The 24,742-nt window shown below is 41.1% G+C and overlaps 2 protein-coding genes across 2 annotated transcripts in view; both read left to right on the top strand.

Annotated features, from left to right (window-relative positions):
- The window catches only part of LOC109913613 (guanine nucleotide-binding protein G(i) subunit alpha-1), a 1,176,207-nt gene that overhangs the window by 83,953 nt on the left and 1,067,512 nt on the right, over positions 1–24,742 (top strand). The window lies entirely within an intron of this gene.
- Positions 1–24,742, top strand: part of LOC109925135 (lysine-specific demethylase RSBN1L) — a 56,118-nt gene that overhangs the window by 9,028 nt on the left and 22,348 nt on the right. Inside the window, exons 2-3 of the mRNA XM_020525142.2 lie at positions 17,146–17,780; positions 24,336–24,473. Of these exons, the coding sequence (XP_020380731.2) occupies positions 17,146–17,780; positions 24,336–24,473 (773 nt within the window). The remainder of the gene's footprint in view (positions 1–17,145; positions 17,781–24,335; positions 24,474–24,742) is intronic.

The raw sequence follows: 24,742 nt of genomic DNA, 5'->3' as shown, positions 1-24,742 counted from the left end.
TCTTCGTCTGTGGAAACTGATCTCGATTACCTCTTATTTCCTTGTTCCTGTTATTAGTATCGCAGTTTCACCCTGTAAGGAGCTAACACTCAACTCAGCCATTCAGTTGCTTTTGGTGTATTTGTAAAAGCTTACAGTCTTTTATATTTTAATTTAACTTTTTCTCATGCTTAATTTCTCTGTCCTTATTTATTTTTAGCAATTCTTCGTTTAATTCTAAAGTTTGCTTACTCTTCTGATGTACCATTAATCTTTGCAGTATTGCATGCATTTTCCATGTATGATTCTTAACTTGGCATAAAATGTTGCGTCGTTTTTATAGTTTTTTTCCCCAATGGATTATATCATTTTGGGAGTTATGAAATATCGCCTTAAATGTCTACCACTGTTTTTCTACTATCCTACCTTTTTAACCTATTTTCCTAGTCTACTTTCAACAACGCCATCTTTGCATCCTTGTAATTGCCTGTATTTAACCAGAAGGCACTACATTTCTAACCCTCGGTTTTACTATGTTGAGATCAATGATCCCTATTTTCCTTTTCTTCCATGCCGATAGTCTGGGATCCATGCACGGCAATAACTTCTGGAACCAGAAGTTAATTTTGCAACCATGTGGGCATACCGGTCATTGTGCATGGACTGTTGGAGTTTGCAGCTTAGACAGACAAAGGTTATAGTCACTGTTGCCTCAATGTTTCTTTGTTGAGATTGATAATTACTCTTGTCTTATCATCCAATGCCAGGTCTTAAATAGCCTGTACCCTGGTTGGATCTAAATATATTGCTCCAACCAAATGATCCATTTACCCTTTCTAAAATCTTTCCAGACCACCTTTGCTAATTTAATGTATCCAGTCTGTAGGAAGATTAAAATTGCCCATGATTATTTATCTGTATTTACAGGTAGCTACTGTTATTGGGGCTATGAATACTTTCCACAAGCAATTTATTACCTTTATTTATCTCCACACAAATTGAATCTCCATCTTGCTGTTCTGGACCACGGTTATCTTTTACTATTGTACTAATTTCATACTATTATTCTTTCAGTCCTTCAGAAATGCCAAATACCCTCAAATATTATGTTCTCAGCCTTGTTCACCTTGTAACATTTCTGTAACGGGCATCACATCATATTTATTTTGATTTGTCCATTTTGCTATGAATGCTAGAGTATTCAGGTAGTACTGTGATTTGATTTTTTGGTATTCTCCCACACTGTGATCTTATGGGCTGGCGTGGGCTTAATTATGTGTACTCTGTTTTGCCAGGCTGTGATTATCATTTCCTGTATCATCACCCTGCTCTAGTGCCTTGTCCTTTCTGTCTTTCCTAGCAAATCTCATATAACAACAGCCTGTTCTGACCACACGTCAAACATGCACCATCTTCGGATAACAAAGTTTAATGATAGAGGAGGAAAATGCATGAGATTTTGAATATTCACCTCTCGATGAGGTGCAGATCTTATTTGAAATCAAATAATATTCCCCAAATTCTGATCTTTTTACTTCTAAGAGCAGTAAGAAACATAGTCTTAGTGTCTTGTAACAGTCCATATGACAGAAAAAGAATTAGAGTACAGGAGTTAAGACTTTGGGACACGTCATGTAACAATGCCAGAGTAGCTTTGTTATAGAACATACTGAGGTTCGACAAGTCGTGGCTTCCATCTTTTAAGTAGTGGTTTTCATTGTAGTCCTACTGCTGTACTCTATACTAATAAATATACATTCCATGCTTGGTCAACATGAGCACAGTAAATATAAGCCTCCCCCATTCTCCCTTAATCTTTTGCAATCTCCCTTTTTAAGTTCTTTCACCTGGAAAGTATATTGTAATTCTGAAGACCAAGGAAAGAAACACTGTGGGCTTTACAAGCATTGTCAATCGGCTTTGAATTTGCTAGAGCTGAGGGATGTTTGTTGGTCTTGGGCTTAACGGAATTGGTTGAGGGCCCTTTGGTGGAAGTGATGTGGTGTTGCAGTCCAGGGATTTTCCTGGCAATAGTTGCTTTAGGTTAGTAGCCCTAAGTGGACTACAGTTTTCCACTAGTCTGTTCTTAGTCCTAAGGGTTTTTACCACTGTAAAGAGGGATTGGTTGCATTTGACGAAGAACATTAAAGGAGGGAATTTCAAAATTTGACAGTGTAAAGGTGAAAATTCTATTGATTGTGAAGTTGGTGTTTCATTTTTGCCTGGATTGCTGTTGAAATGTTAGACTCAAAGTCAGAAGCTTTTTAAGGTGTGTGAATGGGGTTGCCTGCAGGATCTGTCGGGAGGGAGGAAAATGGCACTGATATGTGGCAATGCTAGGGAAAGAAAGTGGAGACTTGCTCCACTCAGGATGCTTCTGGCATAATGGGAATATGTGATAGGACTGGAAAGAATGCTTATCTCTCAAAGCTAAGCTTGATTTTCATTTTCAAGTCTTCCAGGATCTATCTGACTGCCCTTTTCAGAATTTTTTGGGCAGTGTTTAAGACTTGTGACTCTCATGCATCATGCGACAGATCATATATTAAACAAAATTATTAATTGTGCTAGTTTTCTGCTGTTGACAGAGCATGTAGCAACAATAACAAACTATTAACGTCATAAATAGGCAAGCGATGCATCGGAAGGATAGAATTGAAAAGCAGAGAATTTATTCTAACCTTATATAGAACCTTGGTCAAACAACACAGTTGCACTCAGTTTCTGGTCCACATGGTGCAAAGGATCTCGTAGCACCAGAGAAGGAATAACAAAGATTTACAGAGATGATAGCAGTACCATCAGGAAAAAAAACAGCTTAGGATCCTTTCTTTTCAAATTGAAAGCTGAGGGTGATGAAAGAGGAATTATTTAAAATTATGAGAGGTTTGTGCAACTATCTATTTACAGTCCAACGAGAAAGGCAGCACAGCTAGATCTGGTTCTTGGGAATGAGGTGATCAAGTGTCAGATTTATGGGATGGTGATCACAGAAAGACAGGTAATGATAGGCCAGCCAGCTTAAAATCTGTGACTGGGAAAATGCTCGAGTCTATAATATAGTCAATAGTGAAATAGAGTATTTAAAATAGATAATATAACGAAGCAGAGTCCGCATGGCTTCATGAAGGGGAAATCATGCCTGTTAAAATTATTACAAAACTTTGAGGAAGAAGCAAGCAGGATAGATAGAAGGGAAACAGTGGATGTAATCTATTTGAATTTCAAGAAGGCATTTGATAAGGTACCGCATATAAGACTACTTTATAAGATAGGAGCCCATGGTGTTGAGGATGGTTTATTACCATGGATAGGCGTTTGGCTAATAATAGAAGGCGCAGTTTGGATAAGGGGGAGAATTTCCAGGATTGCAACATCAAAATAGTAGAGTGACGCAGGGATCTGTGATGGAGCCACAATCTTTTAAAACACATATTAATGACTTAGATGAGGAAAGTGATCCACTGTAGCCAGGCTTGTAAACGATGCAAAAATTGGTGGGAAGGCAAATTCTGCGGATGACATGAAGAGTCTGCAGAGTGATATAGACAAATTAAGAGTAGGCCAAAACCTGGCAGATGAAATATAATGTGGAAAAATGTGAGGTTAAGCACTTTGCCAAGAAGAATAGAGGATCAGAATATCATTTAAATGAGAAAGAGACCACAGGGATTTGCGAATCCTTGTGCATAAATCATAAAAAGCTAGCATCCAAGTTCAGCAGGAAATAGGGAACCCAAATGGAACGTAGGCCTTTATTTCAAAAAAAGAGTATAAAAGTAGGGGAGTCTTACTAAAAACCATAGAAAGCACAAACTGGACCACAGCTGGAATATTGGGGACCATTTTGGACCCCTTATCTCAGAAAGATTGACAGCAAACTTTGAACTAGCACTCTTCAATAAACCGGCCAAGATTATATACCTCAAATGCCACAAAGTTTACTGTATTATTGCGAGCACTGCAATATCCGAGTAGTTAGTTGAGGGTGCAAGTGAGAAAGCTCTTTGCCGGTAAGTTTTATTTAAGACAAAGTTACATTATTATTTAAATGCTTTATGTGGTAAATAACCCCTGCAATAGGTTTCTTTTGCTTAGTGTGATTTTACATTGATTACTTTGACTTCTTGATCAACTGGAATGTTCGATTAACCAGTACACTCCTGGTACCATAGGTGCCAGTAAATAAAATGTTTGTTGTACTGGCATTGAATGCAGTCCAGAGTAAGTTCACTAGGTTGATCCTGGATATGGAGAGTTTGTTTTGAGGAGTGGTTGAGTGGGTTGGGCCTATATTCATTGGGGTTTAGAAGGATGAGAAGCAACCTTGTTGAAACATTCATGATTGTTAGGAATCTTGACAGGTTGGATGGAGAGATGTTGTTTCCCCTTGTAGCGCAAGGATCGGTGCTGGGTCCACTGCTTTTCATAAGAATGTAAGAACTAGGAGCATGAGTAGGCCGTCTGGCCCTTCGAGCCTGCTCTGCCATTCAGTAAGATCATGGCTGATCTTTTCGTGGACTCGGATCCACTTACCCGCGTTCTCACCGTAACCCTTAATTCCTTTATTGTTCAAAAAAAATCGACCTTTTTACTGAAGTAGCGTCAACTACTTCACTGGGCAAGGAATTCCATAGATTAACAACCCTCTGGGTGAAGAAATTCCTTCTCAATTCAGTCCTAAATCTGCTCCCTCTAATCTTGAGGCTATGCCCTCTTGTCCTAGCTTCACCTGCCAGTGGAAACATCCTCTCTACTTCTATCTTATCTATTCCCTTCATAATTTTATATGTTTCTATAAGATCCCCCCTCAATCTTCTGAATTCCAATGAATATAATCCCAATCTACTCAGTCTCTCCTCATAAGCCAACCCCCTCAACTCCGGAATCAACCTAGTGAACCTCCTTTGCACCCCCTCCAGTGCCAGTACATCCTTTCTCAAGTAAGGAGACCCAAACTGCACACAGTACTCCAGGTGTGGCCTCACCAGCACCTTGTACAGCTGCAACATAACCTCTCTGCTTTTAATTTCAATCCCTTTAGCAATGAAGGACAAAATTCCATTTGCCTTCCTAATTACTTGTTGTACCTGCAGACCTACCTTCTGTGATTCATGCACAAGGACACCCAGGTCCCTCTGCATAGCAGCATGCTGCAACTTTTTACCATTCAAGTAATAATCCTTTTTACTATTACTCCTACCAAAATGTATGACTTCACATTTATTTACATTGTATTCCATCTGCCAGACCTTTGCCCGCTCACTCAATGTATCTATGTTCCTCTGCAAAGTTTCACAGTCCTCTGCACACTTTGCTTTGCCACTCACCTTAGTGTCATCTGCAAACTTTGACACCCTACATGTGGTCCCCAACTCCAAGTCATCTATATAAATTGTAAATAATTGCAGTCCCAACACCGATCCCTGAGGCACACCACTAGTCACTGACTGCCAGCTAGAATAGCACTCATTTATCTCCACTCTTTGCTTCCTGTTAGTCAACCAATCCTCTATCCATGCTAATACTTTACCCTTAATGCCATGCATCCTTATCTTATGCAGTAGCCTCTTGTGCGGCACCTTGTCAAAGGCCTTTTGGAAGTCTAGGTACACCACACCCACTGGGTCCCCATTGTCCACCTCGCTCGTAATGTCTTCATAGAATTCCAAAAGATTTGTCAAGCATGACCTGCCCTTCATGAACCCATGCTGCGTCTGCCCAACGGGACAATTTCTATCAAGATGCCTTGCTATTTCTTCCTTGATAATAGACTCCAGCATCTTCCCCACTACAGAGGTTAAGCTAACCGGTCTATAATTCCCCATTTTTTGTCTACTTCCCTTTTTAAACAGTGGCGTCACATTTGCTGTTTTCCAATCTGCTGGGACTGCCCCCGAGTCCAGCGAATTTTGAAAAATTACCACCAGCGCACCTGCTATTTCTCCCGCCATCTCTTTTAGTACCCTGGGATGCATTCCATCAGGGCCAGGAGACTTATCAATCCTTAGCTCCATTAGCTTGCCCAACACTACCTCTTCCGTAATAATGACTGTTTCCAGGTCCTCACCTACCTTCGTCTCTTTGTCAATTGCTGGCATGTTATTAGTGTCCTCCGCTGTGAAGACCGATACAAAATACCTGTTCAATGCCTCGGCCATTTCATCATATCCCATAACTAAATTCCCCTTCTCATGCTGTAAAGGGCCAATTTTTACTTTAGCCACTCTTTTTCGTTTTATATATTTATAGAAACTGTTGCTATCTGTCTTTATATTCTGTGCTAGTTTTTTCTCATGTTCCATCTTACTTTTCTTTATAGCTCTTTTTGTGGCTTTCTGTTGACCTTTAAAGTTTTCCCAATCTTCTAGTTTCATGCTGTTTTTGGCCACTTTGTATGCCTTCTCTTTCAATTTGATAGCCTCCCTTATTTCTTTAGACACCCATGGCAGATTACCCCTTTTCTTACAGTCCTTCCTTTTCATTGGAATATACTTTTGCTGAGCACTTTGAAAAATTGCTTTGAAAGTCCTCCACTGCTCGTCAACTGTCCCACCATAAAATCTTTGTTTCCAGTCTACTTTAGCCAAGTCCTCCCTCATTCTATTGTAGTTCCCCTTGTTCAAGCACAGGACCCTGGTATTGGATTTTATCTTCACACCGTCCATCTGTATTCTAAATTCAACCATACTGTGATCACTCCTTCCAAGAGGATGCCTAACTATGAGGTCATTAATTATTCCTGTCTCATTACACAGGACCAGATCTAGGATAGCTTGCTCCCTCGTCAGTTCCATTACATACTGTTCAAGAAAACTATCACGGATACACTCAACGAACTCCTCCTCAAGGCTACCCTGACCGAGCTGGTTCGACCAATCTACATGTAGATTAAAATCCCCCATGATAATTGCCGTACCATTTTTACAGGCATTAGTTATTTCTTTGTTTATTGCCCGCCCCAATGTGATGTTATTATTTGGTGGCCTATAGACTATGCCTATCAGTGACTTTTTCCTCTTAGAATTTCTAATTTCCACCCAAATGGATTCAACCTCATTCTCCATAGAACCTATATCATCTCTCAGCACCGCCCTGATGGCGTCCTTGAATATCAGAGCTACACCACCTCCCTTACCTTCCTGTCTGTCCTTCCGAATAGTCTGGTACCCTTGGATATTTAACTCCCAGTCGTGACCATCCTTTAACCATGTCTCCGTAATGGCTACCAAATCATATTCATTCGCGATGATTTGTGCCGTTAACTCATCAACCTTGTTACGAATGCTACGAGCATTCAGGTAAAGTGTCTTAATGCTAGCTTTCTTACCCTCATGATTTCCAACATCTCTAATAATATCTCCTGAGTTATCCTTCCTTTTTGCTTCTTTCATGGTCTGCCTTGAACTTAAACCCTCCTGCACACATGCTAACCTGCTGCTTACCTTTTTATTTACCATCATACTTCCTGTCGTTTTCCCTTTCCCTTCCCCCCCAACTCACTAGTTTAAAGTCCTAGTGACCACCCTATTTATCCTTTTCGCTAGAACACTGGTTCCAGATCGGTTCAGGTGGAGACCGTCCCATTGGTACAGATCCCTCCGGTTCCAAAACTGATGCCAATGCCCCATGAAATGGAACCCCTCTTTTCCACACCACTCCCTTAGCCACGTGTTTACTTCCCTAATTTTCTTATCCCTAAGCTAATTTGCACGTCGCTCAGGCAGTAATCCGGAGATTATGACCCTCGAGGACCTGTTCCTTAATTTCGTTCCTAGTGCTTGATAATCCCCAAACAGGTCCTCCATCCTAGCCTTGCCTATGTTGTTAGTCCCAACGTGGACCACAACAACTGGATCCTCCCCCTGCTGCTCCAATATCCTTTGAAGCCGGTCAGAGATGTCCTGCACCCTGGCACCGGGCAGGCAACACACCATGCAGGACTCCCGATTCGTCTTGCAAAGGATACTATCTATCCCCCTAACTATAGAATCCCCTATAACTACCACTTGTCTTTTTGCTCCCTCCTCTTGAATGGCCTTCTGCACCATGGTGCCATGGTGAGCTGGCTCATCCTCCCCGCAGCCCTTTTCCTCATCCACACAGGGAGCAAGTATCTCGTACCTGTTGGATAAGGTCAAAAGCTGAGGCTCCTCCACTCCTGAACTCAGGATCCCCCTACCTGCCTCACTTGCAGTCACACCCTGTTGTCCCTGATCACTAACTGAATTTGAATTACTTAATCTACCAGGTGTGACTGCCTCCTGAAACAAAGCGTCCAGGCAACTCTCCCCCTCCTGGATGTGCCGCAGTGTTTGAAGCTCAGATTCCAGATCTTCAACTCTGAGCCGAAGTTCTTCCAGCAACCAACACTTGCTGCAGATGTGGTCACTGCCGTTGACAATGGGATCAGTCAGCTCCCACATCATGCAGCTACAGCACATCACCTGCCCAGCCATCTCTACTTAGTTAATTACTTTATATCAATTTATGAGCTAAATACTTTCTAATACTTCTCTGCTATGGTCCTTTCAAATGACCAATTAATAGATAAATTTAAAAAAAGTAAATTTTTAACCAGTTACACAATACAGAAGAAATAGAAAAAGTATAAAAACCTTACCTTACCAACACACCACAGAGTCCTTTTTTTTGGTTAGAGGAGGAGGGCGGGTGGGATACACTACACGTTTAGTGTCTCGGGTTCAGCCGCTGCCCAAATATATTCCCGGCAGCCCCCTGGTCCTCGCTGTCACCTCTCCCTCTGCTGCTGAAAAATGAAGGCCGCTGACGCTCGAGGTAAGTCCTTTAAGAGGGAAAACGTGTATGTATATCATGTATATAAACTATTTGGATGTGAGTATCGATGGCATGTTTAGTAAGTTTGCAGATGATGCAAATAGGTGATGTATTGGACAGTGATGAAGATTATCCGAGTGCAGTGGGACCTTGATTAGATGGACCAGTGAGGCAAGAACTGGCAAATGGAGTTTAATTTAGATAAATTTGAGGTGCTGCATTTTGGTAAAGCAAACCAGGCCAGGACTTATACAGTTAATGGCACAGTCCTGGGGAGTGTTAGTTCCTTGGAAGTGGAGTCACAGAAAGCCAGTGTAGTGGTGAAGAAGGCATTTGTCAAGTTTGTCTTCATTGGTCAGAACATTGACTATAGGAGTTGGGAGGTTATTATTTGGCAATACCTTCATTGGTGAGGCCACCTTTGGAATACTACGTACAATTCTGGTTGGCCTTCTAAAGGAAAGATGTTGTTCAACTTGAGAGGATGCAGAAAAGATTTACAACGATGTTGCCAGGACTGGAGGGTTTGGGTTATACGGAGAGGCTGAATAGGCTGGGGCTATTTTCCTTGGAGCTTTGGAGGCTGAGGGGTGACCTTCTCGAGGTTTATAAAATCATGAGAGATGTGGATAGGGTGAATAGGCTTTTTCTCGGGCTAGGGGAGTCCAAAACTAGAGTGCGTAGGTTTAAGGTGAGAGAGGAAAGATTTAAAAAGGACCTGAGGGGTAACTTTTTCATGCAATTACAACATTTAAAAGGCATCTGGATGGATATATCAGTAGAAAGGGTTTAGAGGATTATGGGCCAAATGCTGGCAAATGGGACTAGATAAGATTGGGATGTCTGGTTGACGTGGATGAGTTGGACTGAAGGGTCTGTTTCTGTGCTGTATGACTCTGACTCTGCAAGTCTATGACTAGAGGGCACAATCTTTCAGTCGGAGTCTCCAGTTATGAAGAGGAGCAGGTTTGTTTTTGTCTTAATATAGTGAACCTGTGAAATTGTTTACCAGAGAGGATTGCAGGGGCTGTATTGTTAAATATGTTTAAGGCTGAAAAAGATTTAGCTTTTAATTAGTAAGGGCATAGAGGGTTATGGGGAAAAGGCAAGAAATTGGAGTTGAGGATTATCAGATGCCAGTAGAACTATTTTGTTGGGGTAGGAATGGATTAGGGCCAATAAACTGGAGTCAAATGTTAGCAGGGAAAATGGTGGCTGAACAATGGCGTACTTTCAAAGCAAGATGGTTCAAGTACAGTTGAGTTATTTTCCCTTGAAAAGGAAAGTTAGGGCAAACAAAACTGTTTCTAGATGAGGAGATTTGGAAGTTATCATGATAAAGAAAAATCTTTTCCTGAGACACAAATATGATTAAACCAGGCTGACTGGAGAAGGTGGTTCTTGGGCACTCCCTTGGGACTAAGAATGTCTTCCTTCCATTCTGGAATTATGGGTTCTGCGGTAATAACACCGTCCAATGCTGGATACACATGCTTTGTCACAGATATGGGGATTTTCATACATTCCTTCTGCTGTTTCCACTTGGCTTCCATCTGTGTCTGTCTGAGGGCTCTAAGTGGTTATCATCTTCACGGATTCTGGATGGTAGTGTGTAAATGATTCCCGTATGGGGACGTTGCAGTTTTCTCAGTGAGGCTTTGAGGATGTCCTTGAAGCATTTCCTCTGCCCTCCAGGTAATTGCTTGCTGTGACAAAACTGATTAGAGAGCTTGCTTTGGAATTCTTGAGTCACTCATGTGGCCTACCTAATGCAGCTGATTGACCATAACTAGTGCCTCACATCTCAGGGATGTTGGCCTGAGAGAGGACAGTTCTATATTGGACCATCTCTCCTCCATTGATTCTGCAGCATTTTACAGGGGTGTTGCTAGTGACAGTCCTGAGGATTTGAGGTATCTGATGTACGTTGTCCATGTTGTTGCATGCTGGATAGCAAGTAGCCAGTGGCCTTATCGACCGTAAGATTGGTGCTGAGTTTGAGGCCTTTGTATTAAAACACTGTTTTCCTGAAACAAACAAAGGCTGCCCAGGAGGTGATGTTGATTTTCATCGATGCCTGCCCTCATTAAAAGCAAGTGCCCAAGGTTTGAAAAATGACCTGGATTGTTCAATGGTTCATCATGGTTCTTTAGTAATCGCGGGCAGGGAAGCAGCGTTGTGTCGCAGGACCAGGCTGGTAGAGGACCTTTGTCCTCTGGATGTTTAGCCTAAAGCCTACTTTTTTCATAAGTCTCTGTGAATTCATCAATTTTTTGGAAGTAGGCCTGTGTGTGTACATGCAAGTATTGTCTTTATGCTAGTGCTGTGACAGAAGTTGATGTCATCTTGGTGCTAGGCTGGAGGTGATATACACTGAACAGTTTCTCAGCAATCCTGTGGAGTAGCTGCTCTCTGACAGGGATCTTCAAGAGTATGGGCTGGAGTGTTGTGGCAAGGAAGATAGGATGCAGCCTTGCATGACTCCATTTTACTCTGTTATTGGCTATGTGGTTCAGACACATAACTCTTAGAAATTTGCACCACAGGTAGACAGGGTGGTTAAGGCATTTAGCATGCTTGTCTTCGTTGCTCAGACCTTTGAGTCGAAGAGTTAGGATGTCATGCTGAGGTTGTACAGGAAATTGGTGAGGCCTCTTCTGGAGTACTGTGTGCAGTTCTGGTCACCCTGTCATAGGAAGGATATTATTAAACTGGAGAATTCACAAAAGATATATCAGGATGTTGCCCAGAATGGAGAGTCTGAGATATAAAAATAGACTAGAAAGGCTGAGACTTATTTCAGTGGAGCGTAGGAGGTTGAGCGGTGACCTTTTTGAGTTTTATAAAATCATGAAGGGCATAGATAAGGTGAATAGCAAGGGTCTTTTCTCTAGGGTGGGGGAAGTTCAAAACTAGGGGGCATATTTTTAAGGTTACAGGAGAAAGTTTAAAAAGGATATGAGGGGGAAACTTTTTTTTACACAGAGTGGTTTGTGTGTGGAATGAACCGCCAGAGAAAGTTGTGGCTGTAGGTCCAGTTAGAACGTTTAAAAGACATTTGGAAAAGTTCATGAAAAGGATAGATTTCAAGGGATATGGGCCAAGCACAGGCAGGTGGAAATAGTTTAGTTTGAGAACATGGTCAGCGTGGACTAGTTGGACTGAAGGGTCTGTTTCCATGCTGTATGACTGTAAGTGATGAATCCATTGGTGAGGATCTTGCATGTCGTCAGACAGTAGGTGTAGGATGGTGATAAACTTCTGTGGGTGTCAAATTTCAGGAAGGTGTTCTGTAATCCTTCCCAGTTGGGAGTTGAGGCCTTTGTGAGGTAAAAGATGGTCTTGAAAGAAATTGTTGCTACTTTGTGCATTTTTCTTGAACTTCTGTTGTCAAGTTTATGACCACTGTGACTCTGGTTAAGTTCTTCAGCCACAGGCAGAGGGTAATCAAGGAGGATATCTGCATTGACCTTTCTGTGGCAAACAATGGGGATATCCCCTGTAGTTGCTGTAGTTGATCTTGTCACCTTTCTTGATGGTTGCAATCACTGTCGCAGATGATTTCCTTTCAGGTGGTATAATGTAGTGAGCCAAGTGTACTTCATTATGTTTTACAATTTCAGTGGGGATTCAGTTTGCACCAGTGGCCTTATTGGTTCTCATTTGTTGGATGGCCTTCTCAATCTCATGTCAATCTGGAGTGGTGATGGGTGACACCTGCAGACAGTGGTCGAGGATTGATCCTCTGTTGAGGTGTTCTTTGCAATGAACACTGTCCATCTGTCTACTTCTTCGTTGTTAGTTTACGGTGAAGTAGGTTTTTGGGTGCTTGGACCGTGGCTGGCTTTGTCAGTGCTGAAAAATCCAAGCAGGTCCTGGATGTCGGTGAGTTTCTGGATTTCCTGCATACTTTCAACTCACCATCTGTTCCTAAGGTCACGTTCTCTTGCTCTCTCGCTCTGTTTCACCCACGAGCACATACTTTCTTTCACTTCTCTCTTGATTCCCCATAAGCCTGCACTCCATCTTGCTCCTCTGCCTGCCCATTCACTGCTACCCTGCACTCTTTCTGACCACTTCCCTCTACAGCCTGCGCCCTCTTCTGCTTGCTCCCTCTCATGCTGTCTCCTGCCCTGCCTGCGCATTCGCTTTATTTTACCATGCACATCCAAGTCCTCCACGATCTCATACTCACTAATGGACTGTATAATTTTACCACTGATTGAAGTGAGGCTAACCGGCCTATAGGTTCCTGCGTCTGACCCTTCTTAAACAGGAGTGTTACATTAGCCATTTTCTAGCCCTCTGGGATCCTCAGTGATTCCTGAAACATGATCACGAATGCCTCCATGATCTCCTTAGCTATCTCCTTCAGAACCATAGGGTGTAGTCCATCTGGTTTGGGTGATTTATCTGCTTTCAGACCTTACAGCTTCCCAGTATTTCCTTAGTGATGGCCATACACTCCCCTCTGCCCCCTCACTTTCTTGAAGTTTGGGTATGCTGTTGAAATCTTCCACTGTGAAGACTGATGCAAAGTATCTATTTCTTCCCAAGCATCCCAGATGCCCACATTTTTCAAACAGCGTTCTTTCCCACCCTCCATCACGCCGCCTCCATTCCCTGCTCCACAGCTCTTAATCACCACCCTGCCCTCTCCAAACATAATAAAGGTAGGGTCCCTCTTATCCTCACTTCCCACCCCACCAGCCTCCACGTCCAACATATCATCCTCAAACACTTCTGCCAACTCCAATTACACCCCACCACTAGGAACATCTTCCACTCCCCACCCCTCTCTGTCTTCCACAAGGTCCATTCCCTTCACCACTCCTTGGTTTGCGCCACAGTCCCCGCCAACCACTCCAACCCGCCTGGTACTTTCCTCTGTAACCATAAAAGATATAACACTCGCACATACACACCACCTCCCTCACGTCCATTCAAAACCCTAAACAGCCCTTCCAAGTGAGACAGAGCTTCACCTGCATCTCTTCCAACCTAGTCTATTGCATCTGGTGCTCCCGATGTGATCTTCTCTACATTGGTGAGACCAAACGTAGACTAGGTGACCTTTTTGCCAAGCACCTCCACCTGGCCCGTAATGGCCAACCTACCCTCCCGGTCATGCCATTTCAATTTCCTGTCCCTGTCCCAGTCCCCCTCTAACACGTCTGTCCTCAGCCTCCTTTAGTGTTGCAGCATTTCGGAACGCAAATTTGAAAAACAACGCCTTATCTTCTGCCTGATAACCCTACGGCCCAGAGGTTTCAACACTGAGTTCTCCAATTTCAAAAAACCTTCCCACCCATTCCCTGGCTCCCTTTCCAGCCCCACTTCCTCCCTTCCATTCCACCTTCTGATCCTCCCTTCCAGCCACCAACTGGATTCATCCCTGTCATCAGCCAACCAGATCATACCTACTACTAGTGTCCATCTGTCACTACCATTCTGCCTCCACCCCTTTCCCCCGCCTCTTTATCTGCAGCTCCCCCTACCCCCACATCCAGTCCTGAAGAACAGTAATACCCGAAATGTCGTCCGCTCCTTTCCTCCAGATGCTGCCTGGCCTCTGTGTTCTTCCAGCCTTCTGTTTGTCTACCTTGAATTCCAGCATCTGCAGTTTTATTTTTGTCTCTACCTATTTCTTGGTTTCCATTATTACTTCTGAAACCTCATGTTCCAGGGGTCCAATGTCCACTGTTGTCTCTGTCTGACCTTTCAGGCATCTAAAACAGCCTCTTGCAATCCTCTTTAATATTACTAGCTAGCTTACTCTCACGTGTCATTCTCCCACTCCCCAACCACTACTACCACCACTAATATTGCCCTTTTAAATATCCTCTGCCTGCTTTTTAAAGGCTTCCCAATCCTTTGGCTTCCCACTAGCTGTCACTACGTTGAATGCTTGCACCCACCAGCACCACCATGCATGCTCCCTCTCTTCCTCTCTTTCCCTCTTCCCCACCCAGAAGAATAATCTGACATTTAATTTCAAGTTTCATGGAAAAAAGAAATAATGAATGGGGAATTGCTAATGACACTTGTGGAACTATATACCAGTATGGAACAATGGCTGAAAGAGGGAAAATAGACATAAGAAATTTCTGTAATTTTCCATGCACCATTGTTAAAGTGCTTTGTACCATAGAAGCACGTGGTACAGTTTCCTGTATCCCATTGAGTTTGCACCACCAAAAATACACTAGTCCCACTTTCTCACACTAAGCCCAAGCCTTGAATGTTACACTTCAAGTGCTCGTCCAAGTACTTTTTAAAGGTTGTAAGGTTACCCGGCTCAACTATCCTCCCACACAGCGCATTCCAGACACTACCAACCTCTAGATGAAAAATATTTTTCCTCAAATTCTCTCTAAATCTCCTGCCTTTCTCTTTAAAAGTTTGCCCCCTTATTTTTGACTGTTCTCTCTATTTACCCAGTGCATGCCTTTCTGTACACTTTTATCTTCCATCAGGCATCCCTCTCAACCTTCCCTGCTTCCAAGAAACATCCAAGCTTATCCAGTCTCTCTCTCCATAGTGGAATGCTCTATCGCAGGCAATATCTTGGTGCATCTCCTCTGCATTGCAGGGGCTGCAATCACATCTTCCTGGTGTGGCAATCAGAACTGCATGAGTAGGGCAGCAAGGTGACTCAGTGGTTAGCACTGCTGCCTCACAGCGCCAGGGACCCGGGTTCAATTCCAGCCTTGGGCGACTGTCTGTGTGGAGTTTGCACGTTCTCCCCATGTCTGCCTGGGTTTCCTCCAGGTGCTCCGGTTTCCTCCCACAGTCCAAAAATGTGCAGGGTAGGTGGGTTGGCCATGCTAAATTGCCCATAGTGTTTAGGGATGTTTTAGGTTAGATTAGGGGAATGGATGGGGTGGGATGCTGTTCAGAAGGGCAGGTGTGGAATTGTTGGGCCGAATGCCATGTTTCCACATTGTAGGGATTCTATGATCTACTCTGTGATCTAGCTGTGGCCTGCTCAAAGTTCTGCATAGCTCCAATATAATCTCCCCAAGCACCCCAAGATTCCTCTGTTCCCCTGAGCTTTCTGCTGTCCTGCCATTCATTGAGTACTTCCTTGTTTTATTACTTCTTCCCAAGTGCATCTCCTCACATTTATCATGGTTAAATTTCGTCTGGCCCCGACTTGCCCATCTGACGTTATATTTTCCTGTAGCCTAAGACCTTTCTCAGCCTTTTTAACCACTCGGTCTGTAGTTCCCTCTGCCATCCTCCTTGTAAATTGGAACCACTTTACCTGTCCTCCAGTCCTCCTGCACCTTGCCTGGTGCCAGAGATGATTTTTTTTAAAATTTGGATCAGGTCCCCTGTAGTTTTGGCCTTTCTGCATTGCTTATAGGATTTGAGGTCTTCTTCTTTCCAAATGTAATTTCCTTTGAATTGTAATCCATTGCTATGGCCACCTGGTTTGGTACTGCTTCAGTATTATTGATTGGTACCCCAAAGTGAGTATTTTGAGCAGTGAGCCTGCTACTAATTTCTGTATCTACTTTAAGCTTAAGTGGTGTATTTTCATAGATAACTTTGACAAAGATATTTTGGAGGACGAGGTATATTGCATTGCAAGTTACTTAAGCTTAAAGTGCTTTTCTTGGTGCAGTTTCCACATAGCTGGATAACCGCTTTTAGATGCCGTGCTACATCAATGCACAATATATGGTAATGAATGATGAGTACTATATTCTTTTTATTGGTTAAACTCTTTGGATTCAATTCACAACGGGGAAGAATACTGCACGCAAGTTTGTCTGATGTTCTTCTCAGCATTGATGCTGTGTTTATCTTGGAGGATGATTTCCTGTTTGTGATTAATTGGGTAGCAACACATTGCAAAAGGCTACCGAACTTTGTACTTTCTTCAGTATTGACATTTTAGATTATGAACTTAACATTTTTAAAAAGTGGTGACACACTTTCATATGTCAAATTGGTAGTTCCCTGCTGTGGTGGTCAAATAATTGACCTCAACACTATAAGTAGAATCTTCATCGCTTTGAAGCATGTCACCTCTTTGCAGCTTGATCAGTAGATGCTTTGGTAGCACCTTGTGTGCCAGTCGGCTCATACCTTCTAAGTGGGGTGCCAGTCGGCTCATACATTCTAAGTGGGGTGTGTAGAAAAATGCAGAATAGAGAAGTAGGAAAACATTGAAAAAGAACAAGTGAAACAAAAATAGTTTGAGAAAAGCGCATATGTAAACCTGATTAAAATTGAAGAGTCTGCGAAGAAGTAGATAGTTCTGATTCTGCTGTTACAACTGAATTTCACAATGATTGAAAAAGTTAATGTTGCAAATCTGCTGATGCTTTAGATATTTTCTGTTACATTTGCTTGCAGGTATCATTGAAAAAAGAAAACTTAGTACAGAAGAATTCCAATTTAAAAAGATAAAAAAGAAAAAGAAAAAGAAACACAAGGAAAGTGACAAACGGAAGCAGCCCAAAATGTGCAGCAAATCTATTCAAACAATTTGTTCAGGACTAATGTCAGAAATCAAAGAGCAGAAGGAAACTTCATTAGAAGATGGAAATAGGATAGCAATTCTGTACCAACAAGATGGACTGTCTGGCTGTGTACCCTTGGAAAGCAGTCAACCTCCCCCTAACTTGTGCAAGAATTCTGGTGTTGAAAACAAGAATTCAAGACTAGACCTGTTGGAATTTAAAAGGTTTATTCATATTGAAGACCAGCCTAATGGAGGTGCTTCGGTGGTGCATGCCTACATGGATGAGCTTTCTTCCCTATCTCTTGCAGAGATGGATAAATTTTCAGAGGAGTTTGTGAATCTAACGTTCAGTGAAAATAGTAACTCTGCAGCCTATTACGTTATGGGTATTGTTCATGGAGCTGCTGCATACTTACCAGATTTCCTTGAGTATTTTGCTTATAGCTTTCCAAGTGCACCAGTGAAGATGGAAATCTTAGGGAAAAAGGATATAGAGACGACTACCATGTCAAACTTCAATGCTCAGGTAGGATCTGTGTTGTCTCCTGGTTCAATGTAATTGCCATGAAAGCTGAGGAAATACTGTCAGTGTTTATGCTTTCAGTTAAGGAATCTTCAACTGATTAATTTTGCTTCTTCGGCGACTTTACCTTCTATCAGTTATAGTTTTTTTGGTGAGGAGAGATGATTTCTGATCTGTTGAATTATAGCTTGGAAAGCCTGACTAAAGAACTTTATTGATGGCTTCTGTAAACTGTTGTATGTTTAGTGATGGCAAAGGATTTCAAATAAAAATAGAATTTATATTTCAACACAATGTTAAATGTTGTGAAGTATCCATTTGCCTTTCCTGAGCAATATTATGTTGATATTAAATTGTGGAAAATGAAGCTTAATATGGACAAGTTCAGGCTGGTGTATACTCATTATGACAGTATTGTCCTTATATTCCTTTATGTCAAATCTACCTGTCTTGAATATACTCAATGACTGAGCTTCCATAGCCTTCTGGGGTAAAGAATTCCGAAGATTCGCCACTTCTGTGACAAAATTCCTCCTCATCTCCATCTTACATGTACAACTTCTTATCCTGAGATTAGGTCCCTTGGTTCTAAAGTCACCAGCCAGGAGAAGTGTCATATTTATATCCATCCTATCATGTGTTGTAAGAATTTTGTAACTTTCAATTAGACCACCTCTCATTCTTTGAAATTGAGAGAAATGGACCCAGTTCCCTCAGTGCCTCCTCATAAAATAGTCCTGCATCTTGGGGATTAATCTGGTCAATCTCTATTGCATGGTGTCAATGCTAGTTTGTACTTGAGTCTCCAAGCTGCATTGTTGTCAGCTGAAGAAACTAAATAATAAAGTAGCTAACAATGGCTCTTGCTCAGTAGAAAATTGTTGTGAGTGAAAGGCTGTATGGATGTAATTATACAAAGGGGTTAGATTTTTTCAAAAAAAACACTGGTACACGCTAATGAGTGAAAATCGACACTTCATTTTACACCCTAAAAATGCAGTTGGGAAATACAATAAGAAAGATAAATTCGAACAAGGGAAAAACAATGATGCAGGAAGAACTAAGTTTTCATGTTGTCATGGTTATAGCAACTATCTTTATTTGTTTTTGTTTTGAGTTCTCGCTAATATAGGATCAGATTCTAGAAAGACTGAAGTTTAAATTTGGAGAGAATTCGAATGGAAGCCTGGGCTAAAACATGTATTTAATGCATTGCGGTGAATATTAAGGAAGTTTAGTAAAGAACCCATACTGTAAATCAGTCTTAAATTTTCAGCATTCATCTGTATTTACTCAGTGCAACTCACCTTAGACAGATGAATTGTGAGGAAACATAAATGCTTGCCCCACACCACTTGTAGAGATAGTTTCCATAGGTATCTATAACAAACAAAGAAAAATATTCATTTGTTTTCTAGCATTTAGTCAGGTCAGGCATTCTGTTCTTGTAGGGATCTTGCGCATTTTGTTCCATTTTAAAAAAAAGTGGAATGGTGAAAATGCTATCCCCTAGTCCCTGCAACTTGGTGTTTGCAATGGCACAGGAATATATATCTCCACAAGCATATTCCAAATTGTTGTGGCATCCAATAATGCATGCGTACGCAGGATAGTTAGATGTCACTGAAGTATTCGTTTATTAAACTTCATGATCGTCATATGTGTATATCAACTGACTGAACATTTTTGGTGCAAGGTAACAGGAATCACATAGTAATAAGCAGGCAAGTATGAACTATATTTCCCATTCAAACCTACAGGCATTGAAAACTTTTAACAATTCAAAGACATTTGACAAAACATCCTGGAACGTTTCCCTAAAGTTCCTCAGTGTAACGGTCTAGTTTCAAGCACCATTAGCTATTTCATTGGTGAACTTCTTTCCATTGTAAGCTGAGAAATAGGGATGGTCATTGGCTGCACAGTTCACAGTTTCCTTCACAATTCCTGCAATAATTAAGTAGCTCTTACCCAAATGCAACAAGACCCGGGCACATTCAGGCCTGACACCTATGTGACAGGAATGGCCATCTCCAACAAGATGTTCATGACATTACTATTGTTCAATGCTCACTAATCATATGGGACCCCATTGACCAGAAACTAAATTGGACAAGCCAGATAAATACTCTGGTTACAAAAGCAAGTTTGAGTTTATGTCACTTGCCTCCTAAATCCTGAAAGCCTTGCAGAGGCATGAGTCAGGCATATAATGGAATGACCTCCACTTGCCTGAATAAATACAATTCTAAGAACATTTAAGAACCTCAAAAACCATCCAGGTCAAAATGGCCTGCTTGATTGGCACCTCGTCCACCACCTTGAACATTCAATTCCTCCAATGCCAGCACACTGTGATTGTAGTGTGTACCATTTACAAAACGCAATGGAACAACTTGTCAAGGTTCTTCGAAAATATTTCCTAAATTAGTGAACTCCGCCGCCTCAAAGAAAAATTTTAAGAAAAGCACACAAGAACACCATTACCAGCATGTTCCCCTCCCATGACTTGTATTGTTGTTGCTGGGTGAAAATCCTGGAACCACCCCTATGGATTTACCTGCACCACATGGGTTACAGCAATTCAACCTGGTGGCTGACTTCTGTTTCGATGGCAATTGAAGTTTGGTAATAAATGCTGGCCTTATCAAAATCCCCCAACTCCTGTGAAGAGTTTGATGTCTTGGTATTTTTAAAGCTATCTCTTTATATTTAGTTATATGTTCTGGTAAAAGTTGGTAAGAGGAGCAGGGTCCACAAGGTTTGTGTGGCAGTTTACGGCAAGATCTCTTTCTTTGGAAGAAGAATAATGTTTTGCTGGATCCTGTCTGACTAATTACCCGATGGTATATATGCAGAAACCATTATTTTGTATTGGAAATCTGTACTCGGCCTCCGATGGCCAAATTAAGCTGTGATGTGAAAGTGATTGACTGTTTCAACAATGATGGATGATATGGACAGTTTATGTTGCCAATGGAGAAGTGATAATTATTTTGACAGACTGTATTCAGTGAAATAAGTATGTACATTTTTTTTGGGTCTAAGCATGTGAATTATGAAACTAGATTAACTGGAACAAGCAGGCTGAGACATGAAATATTCACAATATAAATGCATAAATCTGAGAAATGTGGATATCTGCAACATAGAAAAATGTCCTGTTTAGCTGTAAGCCTTGCGTAATCCATTTAGTATTCTAAAAATCTCAACCTCACAGATCAAATTTTAAATGCAGCAACTGTTTTCAAGCTTATCAACTGACCTTGATCAATGCAATTTATCAACAAATTTGCGAAGTTGAAAATTCTAAGCAGTCTGCATAATTAATTTTTAAAAATTGTGTATGTAGTATGCACTTGTAGTTGGCAAAGCTCTTCTTGTTTGGCTCAGATAATAAATGAAAACAAAAATTGCAACTTACCATTTTCTGAAAGGCAGTTAAGGATGGGCAATAAATGCCTGGCTAGTGATGTCCAATCCCACAAAGGAGTTTGCTTTAAACAAAGTACAAATCATAATTGAAGGAAATAGGCAGCATACAACACCAGTTTATGATTGCAGCAATACTGATTGCTCATGAGAAAATGCTAATAAAAGACTGAAGTAAATTAATCCAAATACTTAATGTTTTCTAGTTTTGCCCTTAGTCTGGCACAAATGGGCTAGGGTGTTTCTAACAAAATAAAAAGTGAAATTATATAGAACATATTAACTCTTACACACAGTATTTTTTATGTGTTTTCATAGCCCAATCATCCCCCTAACCCACCCACCCCTCTGCCTTCCTGACGTTACACACTGCAAGAATGTATACCACGTCCACCTGGTTCTGCTATCAAACTGTGAACTGTGAACTGTGACTTGCATCGTCACTATCATTACCATTCTTTGCAATGATAGATACCTTGCAGAGTTTTGCTTCCACCCCCATTTCTGAAATGCTGTAAGGGACACCATGTTTTTCTTCACACATGCTTCTTAGATCACATTGGCAGATTTGTATTTTATCCCCTTCCTCTTCAATATCTTATTATGTGCTGCATGAAACTGTTGCCACCTCATACTGATTGGGAAAAGTGAAGGTACTTTTAAAAACACAGCATGGATGAATCTTTTTAATGTTTCTCCTTAAAATTTCACATGCACTATTCCAGAAATCACATCCCTAACTACTTACAAGACAGGAATCATTCACTAAACCAAACAGTGCTTTCTAGCCCAGTCTTAAACCCTGCATTCGCATTTTGAATACTGAAGTTACATAGACACTGCTAAAATTCCAAACACTCTTGTCATGACTGCTAAATACTAAATGTAACCTTCTCGGTGATTCTCTTAGTTTTCTGGTATATACTGAATATGCTCTTATATTTTATAAAGAGAAAGGAAAACAATTGAATACCGAAAGACGTAAGAAATGGAAGCACAAGTAACCCATATTATCATCAAACTTACTGCCTCCATTAATATGGAAATGGCTGACCTTCAGCCTCCGTTCCACTTTCCTGCCTGCTCTGCATAGCACTTGATTCTGTCAAGAAACTAAAAATTTGTTCATCTCGGACTTAAATCTCTTCAATGATGGCACATCCACAACCCTCTGGGTACAGAATTCCAAGTGTCAACAATCCTTTTGAGTGAGGAAATTTTTTGTCATTCCTAAATGATTGGCCCCTTTATTCTGGGCTGTGTATCTGTGTCCTGAATTCCTCGGTCAGGGAGAAGAACCTCTTAATACCCTATTAAATCCCTTCATAAATTTCTAGTGAGATCACCTATCGTTCATTTAAGTTCTGGAGTTTATAGACGTTACACAGTATTATCACAGGGCGTGCCTTTCATCTCAGAAGCTAACCTAAGGCCATCTTCATTACATCGTGTCCAAGGCAAATATTTTCTTCTTTGTTATAGAGACTAAACTGCAGGGGTTTCTCCAGGTGTGATCTCATTAGAGCCCTGTACAGCTGTAGCAATATTTCTTTTGTATTTCAATCCCCTTATAATAAAGGCCAACATGCTACTTGCCATCCTAATTGCTTTTTGTACACGGATGCTTTATGTTCCTGTTCATGTATGCCCAAATGCCTCCGAACAGCAACATTTACAATTACCACATCTTTTCAAAAAGCAGAACATTTTGTATTCGTACTGAAGTGACTAACCTTTTGCTTCTGCATATTATACACAATCTGCCATCTCATCCACACTTCTAACTTGTTTGAATCTCTTTGCAGTCACTGTGATATCCTTGCAGTCTACATTCTCATTCAGCCTTGTATTGATAGCAAACTTTGAATTTTTTAAACATTCTTCATGGGATGTGAACATAGATAGTTAGGCCAGCATTTATTGCCCATTTCTAATTGCCCTTGAGAAGTTGGTGGTGAGTTGCGGCCTCGAACTGGTACAGTACATGTGTACATCTGCAGTGTTGATAGAGTTTAAGGATTCTGACCTAGCGATTGTGAAGAACCAATGATATGGTTCCAAGGATATGCTTATTTGGGAGTGAACTTGCAGATAGTGGTGTTCACGTCCATTTACTGTCCTGAGGTGATAGAAGTTGAAGGAACCTGGGTGAATTATTACACAGCATACTGTTGCCACTCTGCATCAGTGAAGGCGGTGATAAGTTGCCAATTAAGCAGAATGTTTTGCTCTGGATGGTGTCAAGCTTCTTGACTTGTAATAGAATTACACACACTCTTTGATGTCCTGCATATAGATTGTAAATAGCTGAGGTTTCAGCATTTATCCTTACAATACTGCAGCAATCACAACCTGCTGACTTGGAAATGCTTACTTATCCATATTCTATGTTTCCCATTTGTTAACAAATCCATAATTTATAACTTGTTTCTACAAATTTCTTTACATTGATACTGCAGCAGCAAATTTGTTTTAATGACAATGAGATTAATAATACTGTCATTTATGTTCTGGTATGTCAGCAGAATTTGCAAGAAGATGCGAGGCTAAATGTAGAAATCCAAAAGCTGTGCCATTAACTTTATAAAAATTGCATTCTTCTCTGTTTTGCCATCAAATACATACTTTTTCCTTTCTGTTTCTCCCCAATCTTTCACATTCATCCTTTTTCTGTACCTGGTTTGACATTAAATTCATCTATTATAACTAACATTTCTATTTCCATTCTTGTGCTGCTAGTTTCACATTCATGTTAAAAAGATACACAGTTGGTTGCTCTGCTCTTTCGGGTCCCAGGTGCCGAGTTTGTCTTGCAGCACTGGCGCAAGCTGTCTCTTTAAACAATCCTTTTGAAAATAAACCTTAATGAGCAACGCCAGCACAGCAAATGTTAGCTTGCTATCTAGTGTTTTTTAAGATTTTCATTCAGACATGCAGTTAGTATCAACGTTGAGTCTGGAATATTGATCTAATTTTACTGCTGATATCAAATGGAAGTGGGTCTCTCCATACATCTTCGAGGATTTAAAATCTTTGTTCCATATTTTCTGGCTGTATTCATTATTTTGCTACCATATAATATGGCACATTTGCTTAACTTGATTTGTTTATCTAACCTGGAAATAGGTGAGGCGAACATATTCACATGGTACATACAGGGCTGGACCAATGCGACAGATCAGCTTGGTAGGGGCTGTAGATGAAGAAGTTGGGGACTATTTTCCAGAGTTCCTTGACAGATTGGAAGAATCTCCTTTTTTAAAGGTGTGTACTTTTAGTCATCTGAACTTACAAATATTGTAGATCATTTTGTATTTTGTTCCAGTCTAGCAATTGTGCATACTGTAACTTGAGATTTGGAATGCCCAGGACTAATGCTTTTCTGCATTTTAGAACAATGTTAGAGTGCCTTAACACAAGTGCATGAACCAAATGTGCACCTGAGACATATAGCAGTGGTGAAACATTTCAAAGCAGTCATAAAATGTCTGAGATGCCATAGTTCAAATAGCAAAACAACATCCTGACTTTGT

The sequence above is a fragment of the Rhincodon typus genome, chromosome 22 (assembly GCF_021869965.1).
Source record: "Rhincodon typus isolate 14 chromosome 22, sRhiTyp1.1, whole genome shotgun sequence".
In the NCBI taxonomy this organism is placed as follows: domain Eukaryota; kingdom Metazoa; phylum Chordata; class Chondrichthyes; order Orectolobiformes; family Rhincodontidae; genus Rhincodon; species Rhincodon typus.
Note: the sequence above shows the minus strand (reverse complement) of the source record. Positions and strands in the feature narration are given on the sequence as shown.